We start from the raw sequence: 22484 nt of genomic DNA, 5'->3' as shown, positions 1-22484 counted from the left end.
ATGATATACCTGCCCACTTTCATAAAGGATACATGCAATAAATGTTGCTGACCTTGCGTTAGTGTTTTTCTACACAGAAGACCAAACAAAATTAAATGAAAGGATGTCAGAACATTTTTATGAAATAAGAAAAGAAAATGAAAAATGAATTGAGAAGCCATCTAATTTCACAATCAGAGGATGATTTTTCTAAATTTAAAATTTTGACCATATGAGACAAGAATATAAAAGGTGGTGACAGAGCCAAAGAATTGCTAGCCAAGGAGACTAAATGGCAATTTTCACTGGAACCACCCAATGGTCTGTACCTCAATGAACATTATTTTATTAAATTATTCTTTGAGAACAACTTTCCTCTACTGACAAATTTGACAGATGTGGGTAATAAGTATACAGGAATGCACATCCCACAAGCTTCCCATTAAGACAGCCAAAGGTTGGAGCCTACATTTGAGTGTAATATAAAACCCACAGTAACTACATACTGACATATAGCTACTGCTCTGCAGAAAAAAGTACACAGGGCAATCTTGGAGAAGCAGACACAGGCAAGGATCTGCATCCTGAGAGATACTGGGAAGAAATCCTGGCAAACAGAAACATAATGAATTTCTAGGTAAAACTGCACTTCATCTAGGGGAGATGCAGCCAGTAAAAGAGAGAGAGAGGGGCGAGGCAGTGATCAATATTTGAACTAATTCCTTGTTTTACTTGTGTGGCTATTTTAACCTGCATTTTGTAACTAGGGGACTAAGAAGTCTGAATTACCCCCTAGACTGTCACAAAAAGGGGATTTAATTTCAGTAAATGTAATTTTTCCAGTTTTGTTTTTTGAAGGCATGAGGAAGCCAAGGATGCTATGTTCGCCAGCTAGATTTATAAATATTCTCTGAACTAAACTTTATTAATAAGTTTCTTTCTGTAAAGTCTACTGAGGGAAGCTATTTTATGTTTCTGACATTTTCCTTTCCAAAGGTCCATGTTTTTCCAAAATACTCGCTTTCGGCCTCTACTTTTTAAAGGTTGTAAATACATATGTCCAGAAGTAAAAATGCTGCATATGGTGACTGTCATTGGTAAAATGATTCTAAAGCTAGTATGAATACAGGAAGTGATATGAAGTTACTATGTTTACATATCTAGCGAATTAGGGGTGACATATTTACTCTGCAGTAAGCACTAATGAGCAATTGCACATTTGGAAAGGCATGTTGATTTCAAAAGTAGCATGCCTAAAGTGCAGCATGGGAAATAGTTGCATTATTTTAGACATTGTAGAAGTTTCTGGAAAAGCTGTCTATTGCTAGAACTGCTGAAGGGAAGCCTAATTTGATGGGGCATAATACAATTGCATATTTAATTTGCTAAAGTGCATTTATGGAAAGAGTTTTAATGAAAAGTTATGTTGCGGTACAAGTCTTATGAACTATATGTTGGGAAAATAACCCAAGCACAAAGGTGAGCTTTTAAAATAAAATAAATAAAGGTTGAAAAAAAAGCTGGAAGCTTCATAGTACAATCTGAGATGGGCATTGTCCTTAACCTGCTTTAAGTATTAACTGCTTACAAGCCAAATGTGGCACATGGAAACAAGGAAATGTATGGGATTTGTGAATTATTTGCTTTAAACAAGTACATTTCACTGTGTGCCACAAATCTGATAACTACTTTTATGCAAAAGTAAGAAAGAACTGTCACACTTGTAGAATATAGTATCTGGTATTAGGGGCGGCTCATGCTATAGGACTGCAGCCCCCCACCTGTACAATAAACTTTTGAAAAATAAAATTAAAAAAAAAAAATTCACGGACTCCATGTATGCGTCCATGGTTCCTGAGAACTCCATGCACGCATACGTGCTCATTCCAGAGCTCCAGACTGCTCTGTTAGGCAGTCCGGATAGGAAAGGCAGGAAACTCCACCCTTCCAGCCCAGAGGTCTGTGCGGTGATGACCGCACAGACCGAAAGGTCACTGGACTGCACTGCCAGCAGGAAAGAGGCTCCAGCCTGCTACTCTCGTGGGACTAGCCATCTCTTGCAGGAGACCCATGCATGGGCAGCCGTTTTGTGAACTTAGCTGCAGAGGATCGGTGGCCGTTTTGTGGACTTAGCTGCCAGAGGATCAGAAGCCATTTTGTGGAGGACAGGGTGTGTGTGTGTGTGTGTGTGTGTGTGTAAAATGTACTGATGAAGGGTGTGGACCCGAAAGCTTTGCAATAAAGGATTTGGCGTGGATAGTGTTAGTTTTATCTATAGCTTTTGTGCAGTATTACCAATTTTGTGACTGTGTGTAAAATGCCCCAGGTGCTACATAGTGGTGGATAGAGAATAAGGCTTGAACTCTGTACCTTGAGCCCAGGTGGCAGGAGCCTGAATTCCCTACCCACCACCATTTGTAAAAACGTTGCAGATTTTTCCCTCATACTTGTTCTAGTCCTCATAAAATCTGTGGTTTCTGTATTTGTGTCCTTGCAAAGCTGGTAGTGCATTGGTGCAGTGGTAGCATTGTTGCCTGACAGCTACAGGTTATTTGGTTTGATTCTTGGATGCGGTGCCTTACCTTTTCTGTGGAGTCTGTATGCCCTCCCTTTGTTTGTTTCCTCTAGTGTCCTCCCATCTTACAAAGACATGTATTTATCTGGAGTGTTTCTCTCTGCACCTCTGCTAAAAATTAGTTTTTGTTCCAAGTCAGACTTTCCTGGTTAATAAATGTTAAAAATGACACGCATTTGAATATCAGACTTCATATTCTTCAGAAAGTGCATGGTAATGCAAAAGCTTTTATTCTAGCAATTTTCTACTGGCTTTGTCCGGGTGTTTTTTTGCTAAGAGATTGAGAGCTATGGTGAGAACTGAATTCACTGAATGTTTGGGGGCTGTATTCACCCATTATTGGCTTTGTTCGGGTGTTTTGTGCTAAGAGGTTGACAGCTGTGCTATGGTGAGAACTGAATTCACTGAATGTTTGGGGGCTGTATTCACCCATTATTAGCTTTGTTCAGGTGTTTTGTGCTAAGAGGTTGACAGCTGTGCTGTGGTGAGAACTGAATTCACTAAATGGTAACCATTTAAGTTTCTGTCTTCCTCTTTCACAAAATAGCTGATTTGGCATAGTGGTATGTTGCTCTGACTGTTTTACACAGGGTCCTGGGTTTAAGGCTTGGCAGTGAAATGTATGGTGGTAACACAGCATTTTATTCTAGCAACTTTCCAACATTATACAAGCAATGTTTAAAATGCGTCCCCGGCTTTTGGGCTTTTGTCCCCCCCACAATAAACTTTGGCTTTTTCCAGATTTCTTTGTGCTGCAAAGTTCAGAGATACAGCTGAGTGAGTAGATTTTACAAGAAGCTGAGAGCTGCAGGGGAGCAAACATTTAGTGCTGCTTATGCTGAGTCTGCTTGCCTTGTTAATAGGTAGTATACTTGCTTTTGATGCAGAAGGCTGTGGGTTCTACTCCCACAGTAGATAGATGCATTGCTGATACTGTACTTTGCAAAGGGGGTGGATGCTGCACTCCTTTTTGGTGAAGATACCTAGTAACTATGAACCTGTTATCAGTTTGCCATCCATTCCCTATTGCAATAGTGCTAGCTTATCATTTTTTTAGTGTAAGATAGGCAATTTATTCCTCAAGGGTAATGGGCACTTTATTTGTAGATGAAACAATGAAAGACAAAGTTGTTTGCTAGCAGCGGCCTCTTCATTAGTTACAAATCTCTTTAATGTGGAAATATTTAGATGACTTTTACTTCAGGGATTGTGCATATGTACTGATACTGGTGGACTGTAGAAGTTTGAGTAGATTTTTATGATGGAAATGTTCTGAATTGGGCAGTTTTGTCATTACTGGTGCATGCATTTTGTTTCATTGTTTACTGGAAAAATTTCAAAACAAATTTAAAACACCCTCTAAAACTGTACTGTACTGTATTGTACAAGGAATATAATTTAATACAATCAGGAAGGTGTATGAAAGAGCATGTGTATGTTTCGTGGCAAGGGGCCTGTGATTTGAAAACAGTCCAAACCCAAAGTTAATCTGCCACTGGCAAAATGTATTTTCTTTGAATGTGGGTTTCAATGCTGTTTCAGTGAATGTCAGTTTTCAAGGGCAGAGAAGTTTTAATGCTAAGTCTATTTTCATTGTGAGACTACATTGCTTTATATGATATCTATTAGTGTTTGAGCTGTTAAATGCAAAATAAAACCTTCAAATGAAGTCCAAATCATCGCAGAAGTAAAGCAGTATGCACATTAGTGTTTATGGTTTTTGTTTTTCAGCTTTTCCTGGTTAGCGTTTATGGTAAATGGGGTGAAATAGCCAAGTAATGGTTCATTGAAATGGCTGTAGGGGGGGAAGCTCCATTTGACCATGATTTTGTGAGGGGGGGAAGGGCAGCAAACTCAGACAGCCCCGGCTGAACTATACCTCTCAACTGTACAGATTTTTGCAGAATGAAGATATTTTTGCTTCTTATTTTTGGTTTGTTCCTCATACAATTTGTGGTTTTCTGTCAAATCATTTAGGAATGAAGTCACTAAATAATGACAGACACTGAGTTTCAGACTTCTTAACCTTCAGAAAAATGCATGCTAAAGCAAGACCTGTTATTCTATCAACTGTCTCAGTTTATACAAGACTAATTTTTAGTACTGTTTATAAGTTCCCCCAATATATTTGGCCTTGTCCAGATTTCCCACATTAACAGGTTGAGAGGTACATGCAAATAAATTGCTTTATAGAATTAGGCATATCCAAACCTCTCAACTGTACCCGGTTTTGGCTCAAAATGTTGCTCTTCCCCTAATAATCTCTCCACAAAATGGCAATTTTGGAAGAAAACATGGAGGCATAGCCGGCCTTAGGCATAGGCCAACTAGGTGGCCGCCTAGGGCGCTGCTGTAGCAGGGGCACTTTTTCAGTATTTATTTGGTGTAGGTACACCAGGATGGGGTCACCAGATGGTGTGGTAGGGGGTGCCGGGGAGCTCTTTTGCCTAGGGCACCAGTTGACCTAAGGCCGCTCCTGTTTACAATTAATAAATAACTGTAATAATCAGTTATAGATTGCTTTTATTTCAGAAATGCATGTATATTCTTTTATTTTGTCAGCTGCTCAAGTTAGCAGTACTACTATTAAAAAGTGTCCCTTCTTTGCAGGTTCCCAGCTGTATTATGTGGCTATTTCATATTTTTGAATCACATTGTTGGTCCATTTTTCATAAAATTGTGTTTTTTTTGGCAAATTAGTGGCAAATCATTAAAGACTGAAGTTAGAAAATAATGACAGACATTTCAGTTTCATACCCTTCAGAAAATTCATACTAATGCAAGACCTTCTATTATCTTTCTAAGTTTAGAAGAGCCATATTTAAAAATTGTCCTTATTTTTGGGCCTTTTTCCCACTTCTATGTATGGCTTTGTACAGATTTCTTGCTCTGAGGTTGAGAGGTAGGACAAATGTGTCGGGGCCATCGCAGTCAGCCAGAGACATTTCAAATTGTGACATACTTGTTGCACCCCACTCCCCTATGTAGTGACTCTGGATGTGTCCAAGCAAGGCAAGGAACAGTATGCAGTGTAAAGGTGCAGACTATCCCCCCATCCAAGGTAGACACAAGTACTACAATGGCTTTTTATCTGTCCTTGATTTTGCAGAATGTTCTGGTTTCTGTCATATTTTTATACTGTTGATTTATGCTTATTATTCAGAAAGTGCCTGTTGCTCTGTGTTTAAGTAGCAATGCTTTAATGACCATCTGGTAAGCTTGTCTGAGATTGTAAGATGCAAGTAAGTTTTAATAAGCATGCTGTTAATGAAGTGCCAACATTGAAAGCCTTTCTGTTGTTGCCATGCAGAGAATACTTACATAACTAGATAACATATAAGCCTTGGGTATTAAAATGCATATGACAGTATTTGTAATAAAAGACAGGATTACATTATTTTAAGAGCTCATTACAGGCTTTATCTGCAAATTAAACAGAATGCCAATCTATCATGTGTGGTCCATATCCAGTGCAGTAATCCTTTAAGCAATGTATGTTGAGCTTGTTTCTTGTTTGCTTTTCATTTTTTACTTTGATCATGTTTTCCCCATGAAACAAGTAGATAGTTGTCAGGCAGCAGGTCTTTTTTGGATAAGAAACATTTTTACAAGTGGGGGTATCACAGAGATTGCTACTTTCAGCATGTTACTTGGTACTTTAATAAAGCTGAATATAAATTATAAGTAGAACTGCAGTGCAAGGAGAAGTGGTTTGAGTTGAGTGCTGCTTGTTTTTTTATACTTGATTTTAACTGGTATTCCAGTAATGTATTTAAAAAGTAATTTATTTTTCCATGCCTCACAACCTTTTTGTTTCCACCTAGATATTAAGTAAGCTGCCATGCAGCCAATGGATTGAAATATTTTTTTTTCTTCTACACTTTCCTTTTTTCTTGATTGGACTCTCATAATGATAGTTTGGCACCCAGGGCAGCATATTTAATTAAAGTTACAGATTTTGTGGTTTTGATCATAGCTCCTCCCCATTCTAGTTGGCCACACCCATTCCCATTGACCCCACCCATTCAGCTGTCTCCTGCAGCCCCCCTTTGATTTGAAGTCACCAGCCACCACTGTCTGGTATAAAATTATACTGTGTTGCAAACTGTCAAAATAAAGCAGGATAGGTGTGAAAAGCAGATTAAATAAATAGGAACTAAAATGCCAGCTAAAGAGAACAGTAGAAACTAAGTAACAATGCAAAAACTAGAACAGTGTGGTACAACTGAACATTAGGATACAGATAAAGTGTCAACTGATTTGTGAAATGAACTTCAAAGGGTCAGATAAAGGTTGACTGCAGTGCAATGTATTCAGAAACAGAGTCTGCTATTCGGTACTCAAAGTCTGTTGTGTTGATTATGCCTTCAAATAATGAAGAAATACACTTTTGAAAGGAACTTTTGAGCATGGGAGTGTTGTCCCGAAAAGATGATGAGTTTAGTTTAAGTGAGGTGTCAGTGGGACAGCAACTTTGTTTTTTTTAACAAAGACATACAAAGAGAATGGTGTCTGTACAACAAATGGAAAACTATCCATACAACTTTGTTAATGATATGAACCCTTTGTCCCAAAAACTAATTGATATAAAATAACTTGCATGCTCAAATGAAGATGATGTGTTTCAAATGCCAGCTAAGAAAGATCAGCTAATAAAATACAATAAAAGCCTTGAAAGTTGAGGGTTTAAGGCTACAAACAAAACCTGCAAGCAGAATGTACCTCGTAAAGAGGCAGGGGGAAGCAAATGAAAATTAAGATAAAAGATTTTAAACAAATACAGGAACACTGTGAAAAAGTTCCAGCAGCGATTTCTTAACAGAAAGACATTATCCAACTCTTCCAATTAGTAAAAATATGTTCAACTGAACAAGGGTGTGCCCCATTACAGAATTAAGTGTAAAAGTAAAGTAGCAACAGAAGTGGAGCTCTTGTGTACTGAGTCAGCAATCATTAGAGAAAGCAGATAAATGCAAGTGGAATAAACATGTTGAACTGGAGCTGAAGGGTATGCAAAAAAAGTATCAGCAGGAGCTATTCCACTGATGACTATTCACAGCATAGCTCCATAAAGCAGTCAAAGAAAAATTAGTTTGAATCAGGAAACACAAGTCAAAAAGGATTTTAGTTTGTTGTTGTCTAAAATAAAGTAGCTCCACAGAATGGGGGGGATCTCAAATCCAAGATAGATTAGTATTCCAAAAAGAACAGAAAAAATAGGTTTAGCTGAAGAAAAGATAAAACATGCCAGGAGTTAATGGAAGAGGTGAAAGATTAAAAAGTATTAATTTGGAACTAATAAAGGCAGGTGATATGTCTACTATGTCAATGAAGAAAGGGCATGTGATTCAAATGAAAATAAAAGTGAACAAGGGTAGAAATGAGTTAACAACCTTGCAAGTAATTACAGTAAACAGGTACATGACAATATCTCAATAGACGTAAATGTTAGGGGTCATAACGTCGAACCTTAAATGTTGATGTTAGAAATATTAATGTATAGGGAGAAATGGGAAAGCTGCACTGTGTGATTTTGATATAGCAGGGATTACAGAATTGGTCCTTTCTCTGCTGCAGTGCAACTTGTAAGTTAATATATGTACTTAGCAGAAGGGTAGGGGCATGGGGAGCTTGTTCCCTTTCAAAAAGGAATCAAAGCTTAAGAAACAAATAGATGGAATGGGTGCCTAGATAAATAAATGATAAAGGAATAAACACTGAGATGAAATAGATGGTTAAAAAGTAGAAGAATTAAATACCGAGCTGAGACATGAAATAGTTGTCTGTCCAAAAATATGCAGCTAAATACAATAAAGATAGAGACTAAGTGCTCAACTAGAAAAAGAAATCAAGTGAAAGACACAGATTGAGCAAATTTAGGCCTTGGAAGGGATATAGCTTTATAAGTAGAATGCTATGACAGAACGTTTAAAGGGAAAGTAATGCTTTACAGCTAAAGGTTTAACTGCTGGTACTGGAATACCACAGATTAAAATCTCTCACACACACATTATATATATATATATATATATATATATATATATATATATATATATATATATATATATGGGATCACTAAATAATCTCGAACTTTTGGAATACTGAAACCCAAAATCTCGAGACTATGTAGCCGAATTCCCTAAATACCAAAAGACCAGAAGCGCGAATGTTCGGAGATACTGAAGTAGGGCTTCTGGTGTTGCGGTTTGTTTATGGATGGGTGGAAGTTCAGGTAAGTATCTATGTGTAAGTGTGTTGGTTGGGGCTTTAGTGTGTGTCAGTGTGTGTTGTGACTGTGATGTGTGTGTGTGAGGGACTGTAAAATGTGTGGGTGTGAGCTTCCTTTGTGGGTCTGTTTGTGCGATCTTGGAGTTAGTATATTTAAGTAGGGGAGTTGTGGGGGATGCTGGGGGGCTTGCCCTCCCTACTTATCTGTAGTGTAGGATTATTTCTTTGATTGTGAGTGGCAGTTGTGTGTATGTATGTGTGTGCTGTATATGTATTGTACGTTCAGGATTTTGAATTTTGTGATTTTGGTCTTTTGGCATTTATGAGTTTCGGCTATATAGTCTTGAGATTTTGAAATTCAGTATTTCAAGATTTCGCCATTATGTAGTGATCCTATATATATATATGTATATATATATATATATAAAATGTGTGTGCATAAATAATTATATATTTATGGTTTACCTTTGAAAGGTTGAAACTCGAAATGTCGAAATTTATTTGTGCGGAAGTAAGTTTTCAAGTTCACATAAATGCGAATACAAATTGAGCGATCCCAAGAAAATTGAACTGCTTGTGCAGTTCGGCTTATTTAAGTTCGCACATATGAATGCCAGCTAATGGGCTGTCGCGGTAATATAATGTGAACCTAGAATTGAAAGTAGTTCTGTTTAGCATCCCTTAACCGGTTATCTCACCTTGTAAACAGTTAGAAGATACAAAGTGTGTACAGGTGCCATGCAGGTAAGATATATAGACAATGAGAAAGAAAAAGTGATACAAATGTACATCAGTACTACCATAACGTTATGGTATTTGTATACTTGCAGGGTGATGCTGCATGTAATGTGCAGTTTAAGCCTAGAGTACTGAATGCCGTGTATATGACAAGTACAACTCAGAAAGGGAGAAAATTGCTAGTAGTGGATGGGTGCTAGTACTAAAGGAGAAGGCTGTGAATGACAAGCACTATTGGTGCTGCATAAAGAAGAATAAGGATAAGTGTAAAGGCAGGTGTGTAATGGAAGTGGAATGCGATGGGTTTAAACTACTGAAGGGTACAGAGCACTATCATGCTACTGATGTTCTCAAAACTGAGGTATTCAGGGTACAGGACCAGCTTAAAAGAAGGGCAGAGCACTCAATTGAGGACCCCTGTAAGGTGGTCTCCGAAGTACTAGCCACCACTTCCTCTGATGTAATACACGAGCTTCCCAATATAACTGCCTTAAAGCAGGCTATAACTAGACATAGATACAACAAGAAAGCTGCAACATTTCAAGCCATATGGTCCTTGAGGGACTTGAGCCCTGAAATGCTACCCATTAAATCGGGTAACTTTATATGACACCACAGCATTGGTGATACCGATGGTTCCATTCATAATGTTGTGATAACTACCCTGGCTAACCTAAAAATGTTGTCTAACTCAGACTATATCATGGCAGATGGCACATTTCCCATTAGCACCTTTGAATGTCACCAAATCTACAGTATACACTGTGCTTTAGAGAATGCTAACAGTAGGAAAGTATGCCCAGTAGTGTATGGCATATTGCCTAGCAAGTCAGAACAGACATAGGGAACTTGCAGACTTTGGATCCAACCCAGTTTGGCTTTGTCAAAGGCAGATCATGCCTTTTAAACTTGGTTGACTTTTTCGAGACAGTCACCAAGGCCATTGATGAGGGAAAGGCAGTCCATACAGCCTACCTTGACCTGGCAAAGGCCTTCGACACAATACCCCACTCAGGTATCATCGAAAAACTCATCAGCTTGAATGTAAACCCATACATCACAAGATGGGTTGCAAACTGGCTAAGTGACAGAACCCACAGGGTCAGAGTTGCTGGAGCCATGTCAGACTCAAAGCCTATCACAAGTGGTGTCACACAGGGCTCAGTCCTGGGTCCACTCTTGTTCGGCATCTACTTTTCTGAAGTACAAGCAAACACAGGAGGGTTATGGCTGACAAAGTTTGCAGATGACTGCAAACTGGGCGCCATAGTCGAAAACACATCTGACACAGATATCCTTCAGAAGGGTCTCACAGAAACGGATAACTGGTGCCAGAGCCATGGCCTAAAGTTAAATGCCAAGAAATGCATAGTCATACCCTTCGGGAAAAACAAGGTTACCCCTAGCTACCATATAGGTGGCAATCCACTGAGCACAGAAGAAGTCATCAGGGATCTGGGGACCCAGGTTGACAGTAGCCTTCGTTTGACACTCATGTTGCTAAAGTAGTTAGGAAAACCTTCTACATTGCCCACCTGATCATGAAGGGATTCACATCTAGATCAAGGGAGGTCATCGTCCCCTGTACTCATCACTCATTAGACCTATGATTGAGTACAATGCCCCATTCGAATGTATCTGACCCGACACCTGCAGCAGCTGGAAAGGCCCCAAAGTTCCTCACCAAAAGGATAAAGGGTCTCAAAATATGTCTTATGCTGCCCGACTGAAAGAACTCCAGCTCTATTCAGTCTCATACCGCTTGCTCAGAGGTGACCTGTGCCTGACATATAAGGCCATGTCATACCCTGATTTGATGAATATGCTTCACCTCAAAAAATCTAGATCCCTCAGAACCACAAGGGCGGAGACTTAAACCTTGACACGGTTATTAATAGAACGTGCTGGAGGGACAGATTCATCACCCAGAGACTCCCTATGCTGTGGAACAAAATCCCGGTACATGTGAGGCAGAGCACCTCACTGGCCTTGTTCAAGAGGAATCTTGACCAATGGATGGGGGATCGCAGATATACCCCAGGGATTACTTCAGTGTCACTGCTTGACAGAGGCACAGCAAAATAATAGGCATAGTTTTATTCAAACTAAAGGGGTGGCGAAAGCCAAATAACTATGGGCTAGGCTTATAAATGCCCTTGGGCAGATAGCCTAGTATGAACCTATGACCTGTTCTGCAGTATTGCGTTGGAGTTGTGTATACAGCATGAGTTAAAGTTAATGCCTAACATGGTTCTAACTGATTTTGAGAGAACTCCCTTGAATTGTATTGTGTCATTTGAGTGAATCTGCAGCAAAGGGCTGCTGGTTTCACCTCTGCCAGATAGTCTGGCATCAGATACAAAAGTTAGATTTGGCATCAGCATTTGGTAGTGATGTCTCATTGCAATGCTTTGTAAGGAGATCCCAGCACTTGCTTTTGTGGCCCCTGAGGAAGTTGCATGTACATTCTCAGAGATCGAATTAGACATGCAAGAGAATGGTAAGGCTCTCTGTACCTTTTTTAAGGAAAACTATATCCTGGGCAGACCAAGGCGATATGGCATGCAGGGTACAACATCTGAAAGGTTGCCTCCCACCTTTGAAATACCCTTCTGGAATCAATTCGATACATGTACCATGGGCTATCCTCATAGCCAAAACGCAGTAGAAGGATGGCATAGGAGACTTCGCAGTTTAATGGGGAAAAAACAGCTGTACCTGTTAGATGTGTTGCATGCCATCCAGTTGGAGCAACATCATGTGGATGACATACGTATTAGACATGAATTGTGTGTACCTGCATCACCTCAAAGGAAGAGGCTCATGGATAAAGAAGCAGCCTTTGAAAGGCTTCTCTGCAACAGGGCTCAATTTACTGCATGAGGCTTCATTAAATTGGTTGCTAAGCACTGTTCGTTTTGAAACACGGTGCACTAAATCTCTTTTTAGAAGGGACTTTCTCCTTGGAGCATACACAGCTATGGTGCTATTACGGATTGTGAATGTGTACATTTCCACGTGTTTCACTTTAAATTTGGACTGTATGTAGCGCACATAACGTACATTCAGCGTGATGTTTGCAAAAGGGATTTCTGTACTCTACACTTCATTAGTTTCAATAAGGTTGGTGTTTGGAGTTATTCTGTACCTATATATGCACAGTATCAAACATTTAATCACACAGGTTCAAAAAGGAATTCCGCTATTTGTTTTTCGACATTTTGCAAATCGGCTTTCCGTTTTTTCAAGTAAATAAGTCACACACGACTATTCGTTCATTGCATTTTTGACCTTTCAAAGGTAAACCTATATTTATATAGGGTTACTGTTAAAAATATCGAAAGCAAATTTGGTTGAAAAGTTTTTGTTGGTAAAAAAAAAAAAAAAAAAAAAAACACTGAATGCTCAAAATGTCAAAAGGTCATTTGACTGAATGCTCAAAATGTTGAAAGCTCATTTTTTATAATGTTTATTGGTAACATTATGAAACTGAATGTTTGATTGACTAATTTAAAAGGTTATAGTGGGTGGTATGTGTGCAAGAGTTTATAGATTTTAGGGTTAGGTAAGGGGATTGCTTTAATGTTTTGCTTGTTTGGTATTTTGTGTGTGTGTGCGCGTGTGTGTGTTCTGTCCTTTTGTTTTGTGTAGTGGTACTGTTAAGGAAAAAGATTTAGTAATGTAATATAATTGTATGGTTAGGGTTAGCAAACATAATTAAGCTGGGCAGGCTTCACTCCCCTGCACAACCTTAGTCATGTGTGTTATCCTTAACCCTACACATGACATTACTACAAACCCTTTCCCTCACAGTACTACTACCAAGATGTCACTTGATCTAGGTTTTATGGCTGGTGTGTATGAGTATGATATTAGGTATTTTTAGCTGCACTGAGTTTTTCAATATTTTGTGATTCAATATTTTGAGTATTCAGTGTGTTGCAGTTTCGACGAAATGAAGTACTGTTTTTTTTTTCAACAAAATATGCATTCAGTCAAATGAGACATAATTATATATATATGTGTGTGTGTGTTACTTTTTTGATTGTAGCTAACAGAGTGAGTGAGGACTTTTCTTTAAATTGCCTCTGCCTTTTCTTCACTGTCATGCAACAATGGAGTTAACATATTCACATAAGGAGAATGGGATGGGCAAAGCCATCACATGGGAACTGAAGAAGGGCTTGCCCCACTATAAAAATGAATGAATAAATAAAATGATTTTCTGGTTTTTGTAATGTGGATGAAACTTCATTTTAAAAGCTAAAATAATGAATTTCTGATCGTTTGTAATTGGAAGACTAACTTGTGCTATACAGCCTAGAGAACTTTAAATTGCATATAGGACATTTTATACTGCTCCTGTCATAAGCAAGGACATTGCCTACAGCAAAAAAAGAGGTTATAACCCCCCCTGTACTTTTCCCTCATCAGGACAATAATAGAGTACAATGCTCCCTTTGCTATGTTCCTTTCCAAACACCTTCAGCAATTGGAGAGACTACAAAGGTTCATTTCAAAGAAAATTCAGGGTCTTCAAGATCTGTCTTATGTGTACAAACTCAAATTATTGTCATTTTTACTCTGTGTCATACAAACTTCTCAGATGTATTGTGTGTCTTGCATATACAGTAATCTCTGACCCAGCTTTAATGGAAATGCTAAGTCAAATGGCACATGTGCACTCGCTCAAAGGACCTTAACATGGTATGTGACATCAAAAGAACTTGCTGGAGAGACAGATTTGTCTTACAGAGGTTGCTCCACCTTTGGAACAAGCTTCTTATTCATGTTAAACAAAGACCCTCATTGGCCCAATTTAAGTTGATTCACAGGTTCATAGGTTAGTACTAGGCTAACTGCCCTTGCGAGCCATTCTAAGCCTAGCCAATTATCCCTTGTGAGACTTAAGCCATGCACCTTGTGTTTGTAAGGCAAACACCTTAACCATGAAGCCAACCTCCCAACTTAAGCATAATTTGGACAATTGGATGGTTAACCAGAAATTCACCCCAGGGGTTCCACCTGTGTCCTTCTTGGACAGGGACAATAGGTGCTGATTTTTAGTGTCTGGTTGAACCAGACACCCTTGGGAACATGGAATGAACTTGCTAGGTTTGTAAGGGCCCTGGGGCCATTAGCTTAGTAATCTCCTCTGATCCCATGGAAGCCCTAAACAAGCAGTTCACCATCTCAAATTTACAGGGTCCAGGAAATACTAGACCATAAAAAGGTTTAAATGCATTTTAAAAGTACCATTCTGCAGCCATAAGCGAGACACAAATAGTTGGTTTTGGATCTAGAATCTAAATGGGCCACTATAAATTATTATACTTATATTTTTGTCTTCTTGCATTTAAACTGTTCAGATCAATTCTCTTCCTAAGGCTGTTATAGTTACTCTAATCATTTTTTTCAGTATTTACTTAACTCTGTTTAATCTAACATGCAAGCCTCTGCTTCCATTGTTATTCCTAGCAATATCATTTTCCACTTGTTTACCTGGACTCTAACTTCCCATGCTATTGATCATTCTTTCAACCTTCTTAGGTCAATGTGTCCATTATTCAATTAGTCCCTTTTACAAATAATACTTCTGTGATAAAAGGAAATACTGCCAGCCCAGCTAGCTGGAATTTTGTAAATAATTATATGTCGGTGAAAATCAAAATAATTTATATAAGACACTTGTGTTACAAATGTATTAGAACAGTATGTCAAACTGTTTGTACAGACGTGTGTGTGTGTGTGTTGAAAAGGTATTTGTAAAATGCTTGTGTTTAAAATTGATCCACAGTGTGCCCTACTGGTAGAGAACAGGAATGTACATGCACTGTTGTAACTGTTTAAATGTATATATTTTAATAGTGGAAACTGAAATACAGGAGGTTGTCTTCAGCTGGGCCATAAAATATGGTATCTTTCAGTTCTCAATGCAGCAAGAGACACAATGTTTGTACAAGGAAACTTTCTGTATTGTCTTTAGGGTGAACTAATTACTAGTCTTGAAAGCATGAAGGAATGCAATTGTTTTATGACTTCTAGCATCAGCCAGAGATCTGAGGAGAAGCCCTTGTCTGTATATTTTTACAGGTAGGTGCTAAATACTGCCAACATCATCAATGGTTGTTTTACCTGGGAACTAGGAGTCAGATGACAAGAAGTGATGTCATTCTGGAAGATATCTCAGCAGCAGTAATATTTTAATATTATTTTGAGGTCTCTTAGTGAGACAGTGCATTCTGTCTTGGACCTGACAACAACTGGAAGATCCATTCACAACATCTGCCTTGATCTATTAGTAAGTTCTTAGATTATAGTATAATTCTGTTTGATTCAGTCAAGAATATAGTGAAGCTTAGTTTATATATTTTTCTTTATTTATTTGAATCTGTCCTGCAGTGTTGTTTTAAATATTTCCTGTGGTTCTGAAGTCACTGTGAATATATATTTAGTATTGTCTTGTTCTTTTATTTTTTATTATTTATTATTAAACATATTTAAACCTTTCATTGTGGCTGATCTGTGAAGATATTTAAGTTTTGAGAATACTTGCATATTTATTTGGTGGTACTGTGTGGGCCACTCCTAATAGCCTTGCTCTTGGTCAAACTACCATTTTTGTTAGTATTAATATTACACAGTAAGACTGGACACCCTTTGTTAAGGGCCTTAAAGTAGCTGATAAGGAGTGACTGGTGGCAATAATAATTACCATTATAGTTTGGGCAGAAGGGAGCATAGCTAGTAAACCTGTGCCAGCCTTTCCCAGGTGTGTGTGTGTGTGTAAATCAAACCTCAGTGTGTGTGTGTGTGTCAGCTACTTGAGCAGGGAATGAGCACTGGTTGGACAGAGAGGGTGCTGTGGGTCTTGGCTTGGCCACTCAGCTGAAATATCAACTCTATAGCTGTGCTAGTGAGGAGTCTTACTGGGGATCTGGAGGAAGAGTGAGAAACCAGCCCCAGACCGACTATGGTCTCTGTCATCTAAAACATGTCTCTCTCTTTTATATTTATAGATTTATAGGCAAGCACTAGGCTAACTGCCCTTACGAGCCATTTTAAACCTAGCCAGTTTCCCTTTTGTGCTTAAAATAACCTATCCTATTTGGTTACAGACTGGTCTTACCCATCCATGGTTAATAATTATATATTAACCCATACGAGTATAAATGGAATCATACCATAGATTATTTGAGGTGATTCATGTATGAGATGAGCTAACTCATGTATGAGTTACCTCTCCTACATTCCTATTAGGCAGTTAGTTATCTTCCCTTCATGCAGAATCTCTTCCTCTCTACAAACTCTTTTGTCCTAAGAATAAGCCCTAGAGTATTCTCTGCATTTTTTATACCACCCTACTATTTGCCATTTAGCTACACAACATTAAATGTGCCATCCTCCTGAAAGTAGAATGTATACTAACCCAGCTTTACAGTGTTATATATGCAGTTTCACCGCTCAACAGAATAGTATCTCTAAACTCTCCTAAAGACAAGTGATATCAACTAAGATGACTTCCATTAAATGTCTTGATATATTATGTAAAGTATCTTGCTTCTGTATCTGGGAAATAATGTAAAAGACAAAAGTGTCATGCTCTGTACCTGTGTAAATGTACTCTATTATGCTTAAGTTGTATGTGTTTTGTTATATGTGGAGTATTTCTCCCCGGGCCTCTGCTGAAAAAGGACCTGTATCCAGTCGTACTTTTCTGGTTACCAAATGTAAAATAAAATAAATGAGATAAAGCATTTAGGAGCTGCCTCTGTCCATTAGTATTACAGGAGGCAGTCCTGGGGTAATTTTTTTATTTCCCATCCATATATCAAAGTTGCTCTTGAATATGGACAGGGATGAACTTTATTTTATGAGGATAGGGAGTCTGTTCCAGAGTAATGGTATCCTCTGCAAAATATACCTGTCCCTCCAAACTGTTCTGTTGATGTTGCAGAAAAGTTTTAGATCCCTAGACCAAGTATTTCTGATACCATTTGACTTGTTGATGTGCAGTAAATCCACCAGTAATGGGTTGGAGGATGCCTTGTATGCCAAACACAGGTCACCTCTTAGCACTCTGTTGGATTCGAAGTATAGTGACAAGGCTTTGAGACGGTCCATGTAGGACATGTTGTTTAGGCCAGCTATCCTTTTAGTAAAGTATCTCTGTGGGCATTCCAGTTGTTGCATGTGTCTGGACAGATACATGCCAAAGGGACATTATCTTCAATAATTGACCTAATGAGGGCTGGGTAAAAAGGGACCAATGGCATCCGTAGATATAGATACAATCACTTTGTTTACAAGCTGTAAAATATATATAAGGACTTTCTTACAACAATGGACACATGTTAGTCAAATGTTAGGCCACTGTCCACTTATGTTCCCAAATCCTGAACAACTGGGTCAACACTTAGGGGCATATTGTCAATCTGGTTGTTCCCTGGGTTAGATGACTTCACAAAGGATAAAATAATGCATTTTTTGGTATTAAGTTTCAGTACATGATTTTGGTACCAGTTATTTATTTGGGACAAATCTTCCTGCATGTTGGCTAAGTCATTTAACTCAAATTATTTGTTACTGAAAAAGTCAGTGAGTATATGGATTTTTTTCCTAGCTGTAGAACAGAGAGCATGTGAAAGCAGTTGCAGTTAGGTAGCAGGAATTTTGTGTGAAATTCTTTAGTTTTAAGGCTTGTTATCCAAGAACCCATATAGAACCTCAGTCACCTTTATGAGCTGGATCTATGGATCATTAATATAGAAAACTGCCTGTCTTTATTAGTTTTCCAAACTATCAAATCCTTAAGGATAGGAAGATGAAAACAATTACATTTGTTATTATTATTTTTTTAAGGTACGATTTGATGAGGAAGTGTTGGAGAGAAAAACCTTCTGAAAGACCATCTTTTGGTCAGATACTGATATCTCTAACCAGGATGCTGGATGAAAGGAAGGTAAAACACTACCATTTTGGTTCTAAATGCTATGTTCGTTGTTTACAATTGTTAAAAAAGTTATATACCCTACTGAATTATGCAACTAAAATTTAAGTTTGGCATTTATTAAAAATACCATTCCCTCTGGATATTTCTACTGTGTCAGTGCTTTGTTTTTTCTTATTAAAGTAATATCCTCCACACTATAAAAAAAGTACAGTTGTGTAAAATCTTACAATAAAAGTGGATGCCCTTGTCTTCACTGTTGCAGTATTCTTTACAAAAGAGATTCCCTGCCAAGGATAGGCCAACATCCAGCCAGTATACCAAAGCTTTAGAATTTTATAGACTTCATATATCACGTGTATGCTCCCATTCAAGGTGTAGGGCATAAAGGTGACATATAGACATACATTCCTCAGAAATGAAAAGCCCCAGCAGGAAAAACAGTCCAAGGAATTAGGAAGAACATGTGCACCCAGAAGGAGAAAAAGGAATAGAATTCCAGGCCAGGAAGACAGAAGGAAAGGAGCAGAACATACGGGGAAGGAGAGAATACTGCAACAGTGAAGAGGGCATGTACTGTTATGATAAGATTTTACAGACTTGTACTATGTCCTTCCATATCACTGTTGCAGTATTCTTTACAAACGGAGAGTACAAAAGCTCAAGAGGAAACTTGGGAGGAGGAAGGTCCAGGAGACCCCTCAAGAAACCATGCAGGATAGCTCTGGCAAAGCCAGATCTTACTCTGAAAACAACATCCAATTTGTAATGCTTAGAGAAACATGAAATAAGGTCCTAGTAGCAGCCTCAAGAATGGAGTTGGTATCCGATTCTTTAAAAAAACAAGCACAAAAGGCAGCAGCAGTCCTAATAGAATGAGCTGTTACAGAAGCAGAAAGACATTTTCCATGAAGGGAGTAACAAAAAGAAATGACCTTAGAGATACAGGAGGATATGTTCTGCTTAGAAACAGTGAAACCCAGAGATCTGAAATGAAAAGTTGGTCATTGCGATCCAGTGACAAAAAACTCCTGTCTGTCTACAGACATAGCAAATCTGCTGGGCATTTTCTATACTCTTACAGGTTGCTAAGGCCTGGAAATCTTTACCTGTATCCATCAGGTCTATACCCTCCTTTCCATCAACTATAAAAGACTTCCTAGCTAAAATCTGGCTTTGTTTTTGCTCAAAATCAAGATAAACTACATCTCTAAATGTGAACAAGTACCTTTTCATTCCTTATACCGCCTTACTCTCCCTTATTCACTTACTTCCTTACTGCTATCTAATTCTCTTACCTGACTCTCTCTAAGCATACCATAAGCCTGTTTTTCCCTCACTTCATATTGCAGTTCCTATTTGTATTAGACTGACTTACCTTTAATTTCTCTACAAACTAAAATGTCTGTAAATATTAAATGATTACAAAGTATCGATTCTTAACCAGTGTTTTTATACTATGTCTAATTTGTTATAATTATTTAAACTGCAGATCTTTTTGTTTTATTTTTGAAGATTGTTAACAAATGTTTTGTAATAATTTGGAGCTTTTCTTTACTGGCCTCTGCTGAAAAAGGTCTTCTACGGTAATTAAATGTCAATAAATAAATAAAAAGAAATAAGTTGTTCATATTTGTGAATAGCCTTAGTCTTATTCAAACAATATTTGAACTGTCTATGCAAATCCAAGGTGTGAAGAACCTTCTCACTAGCAAACTGCAGAGAAGAAAAAAAGGCAAATTAATAGCCTGATTAAGGCAGAATTTGTTAAACACCTTAGGGATAAAAGAAGGATTAGTACAGAGTCACCTTCTCCCTATGAAAAAGTAAAAAAGCTGAAACAGTCATAAGAGCCTGGAATTCAGAGACTCTTTTAGCTGAAGTAAGGGCCAAAAGGACAGCCTTACACATACAATGCTGCAATGGAGCAAAATCACAGGCTCAAAGGGAACCTGAGTCAATTTTTCAAGTACACAAAAGTAAGGTCCCAGGAAGGTGGAACAGGCTTCCTGGGAGGGCTAATATGAAGAACTCCTTTAAGAAATTGCTTGATATCAAACCTAGAGGCGACAGGAGAAGAATGACAAACAAGGAGAAATAGTTGAGGTGAGCCTTAACAGAAGAATATGCTAACCCAGCATGGAGCAATTCACACAAATAAGACAGAACCAGAGGGATCACCACAGAAAATGGATCATGGTTGCAAGCAAGGCACCAAACAGAAAACCTCCTCCATTTGGACACACAGGATTTCTTGGTAGTGGGTTTCCTAGCCGCCTGCAGAACCCAAAGCATGTCCTCGGAAAAAAGGTGCCTAAAAGGGATCAAAACTCTATCACCCACAGTGTCAGTTAAAAAGCAGACAAGTGAGAATGGATGAGAAACCCTTTGTCTTGTGTGAGTAGGTCCACCCTGTGAGGTAACTTGTGGGGATTGCCCCTGGCTAGGTGCAGGAGAAGGGGGAATGGGAGTCCTGGTCGATCTTGAGCAGGACCCTTGAGATCAGAGGTAGGGGATGGATGGCATAGAAAAATATCCCCTTTCAAGAAAAAGAGAGGGCATCTACCTTCCAAGCCAGAGGACTGGGGACTCTGGTGCAATAAAAGTGGATGTTGTCTGTTCAGAGTACCCCATTGATGGACAATTTCCAGAAACACATCTCTGTGAAGCACCCATTCAGAAGCCTGTGTTTTGGACCTGCTCAAAGAGTCTAGCCACTATATTTTGCTCTGAAGGAATGGATACAGCCTGAAGAGTCACTTGATACTGGACAGCTAGATCCCAAACTTGAGCCAGCCTGTAAAGAAGGTCGAACCATGTCCCACCTTGCTTGCTGATATACCACATCACTGTGGTATTGTCTGTGAAATTTTTGAGAGGTTCTGGAAGAAAAAGGGAAAAAGGAGAGCTCTCATCTCATTGATGTTGACATGGTCTGATCCTTGATGAGGAGGCCAGAGACCCTGGACCTTGAGGGAACTAAAAGAGGTTCCCCATCCCATGTCTGAGGCTTCCAAGAAAAGCTCCCAAGAGGGGACTGGGGGGCTGAAAAGGAAGTCCTGGAGTGAGACACAATGAATCCACCACTGAAGCTTGAGCTTAAGGCATGGAAGAAGAGGGACTATAAAAGCTAATGAATGACAGTGTTGGAGCCAAACTGACTTTAGAAACCACTGACATTTTTTCGTATACAGTCTGGCTATAGGAAGCATAGGAAAGACAGAAGCCATGAATACTAGCACCCTGAGAAATTCCCTGGCTGGCTGTGATTGAAACCAGAGGAAGAAGGGACTGAAAAAAGGTGATCAGAGAAAGAGCCTTGGGAGGAGACAGGGAAGCCAATATGAGAATGATCTGGAGCCTGCAATTGAGAAACACATGATCCTGACAAAGAATCAGGAGTGATTTCTGAAAGGTTTATTGTAAAACCCATGCTTTGTAAGATAAAAATAGCATACTGGAGGTGCTGAAGCAAGATCTGGGGAGAGGAAGCCTTAATGAGCAAGTCATACAGATAAGGAAAGGTTCAAATCCCTCTCATCCTGCAAAAAGCAATCACAGGAGTGATTTGGTGAAAACCCTTGGGGCAGTAGAAAGATCAAAGGGCAAAACATAGAACTGAAAATACAAGGAATATGAAGATAAGCATCCTTGAGATGCAGGGAGATCAGGAAAGCCTGAAACAGGGTCTAAAGGGATTACATCCAAAAGGAAGGGACCTTCAGAAAGGTGTTGAGCTGAGAAAGGTCCAGAATGGGTCTCCAGGTGCCTTCCTTCATGGGGACCAGAAATATTTTGATATAAAAGCCCTTCCCCTCCTGGAAAGTGGGAAAAGCTTGAATGGTTAGTTGGGCCAAAAGGCCCTGAGTCAGTTCTGGGAAGAAAGGAATCTGTTCCTGTGGAGGTTGAGGGATTTCCTGAAAAGGAGGATGGGATTTCTGTACCATGAAGTATCCCTGATGGACGATGGATAGAACCAGAGTCTTGAGTGAGCCTTAACCAGTTGGGAAGGAA

At 38.9% G+C, this 22484-nt stretch overlaps 1 protein-coding gene across 1 annotated transcript in view; it reads left to right on the top strand.

Moving 5' to 3' along the window:
* Nucleotides 1-22484, top strand: part of TEK (TEK receptor tyrosine kinase) — a 767861-nt gene that overhangs the window by 728969 nt on the left and 16408 nt on the right. Inside the window, exon 21 of the mRNA XM_044061437.1 lies at nt 18383-18482. Coding sequence (XP_043917372.1) covers nt 18383-18482 — 100 coding nt within the window. The remainder of the gene's footprint in view (nt 1-18382; nt 18483-22484) is intronic.

Source organism: Protopterus annectens, chromosome 2.part0 (assembly GCF_019279795.1).
Source record: "Protopterus annectens isolate FY-2018-M chromosome 2.part0, PAN1.0, whole genome shotgun sequence".
NCBI lineage: Eukaryota > Metazoa > Chordata > Ceratodontiformes > Protopteridae > Protopterus > Protopterus annectens.
The sequence above is the reverse complement of the archived record's forward strand: the minus strand, read 5'-3'. Positions and strand labels throughout refer to the sequence as shown.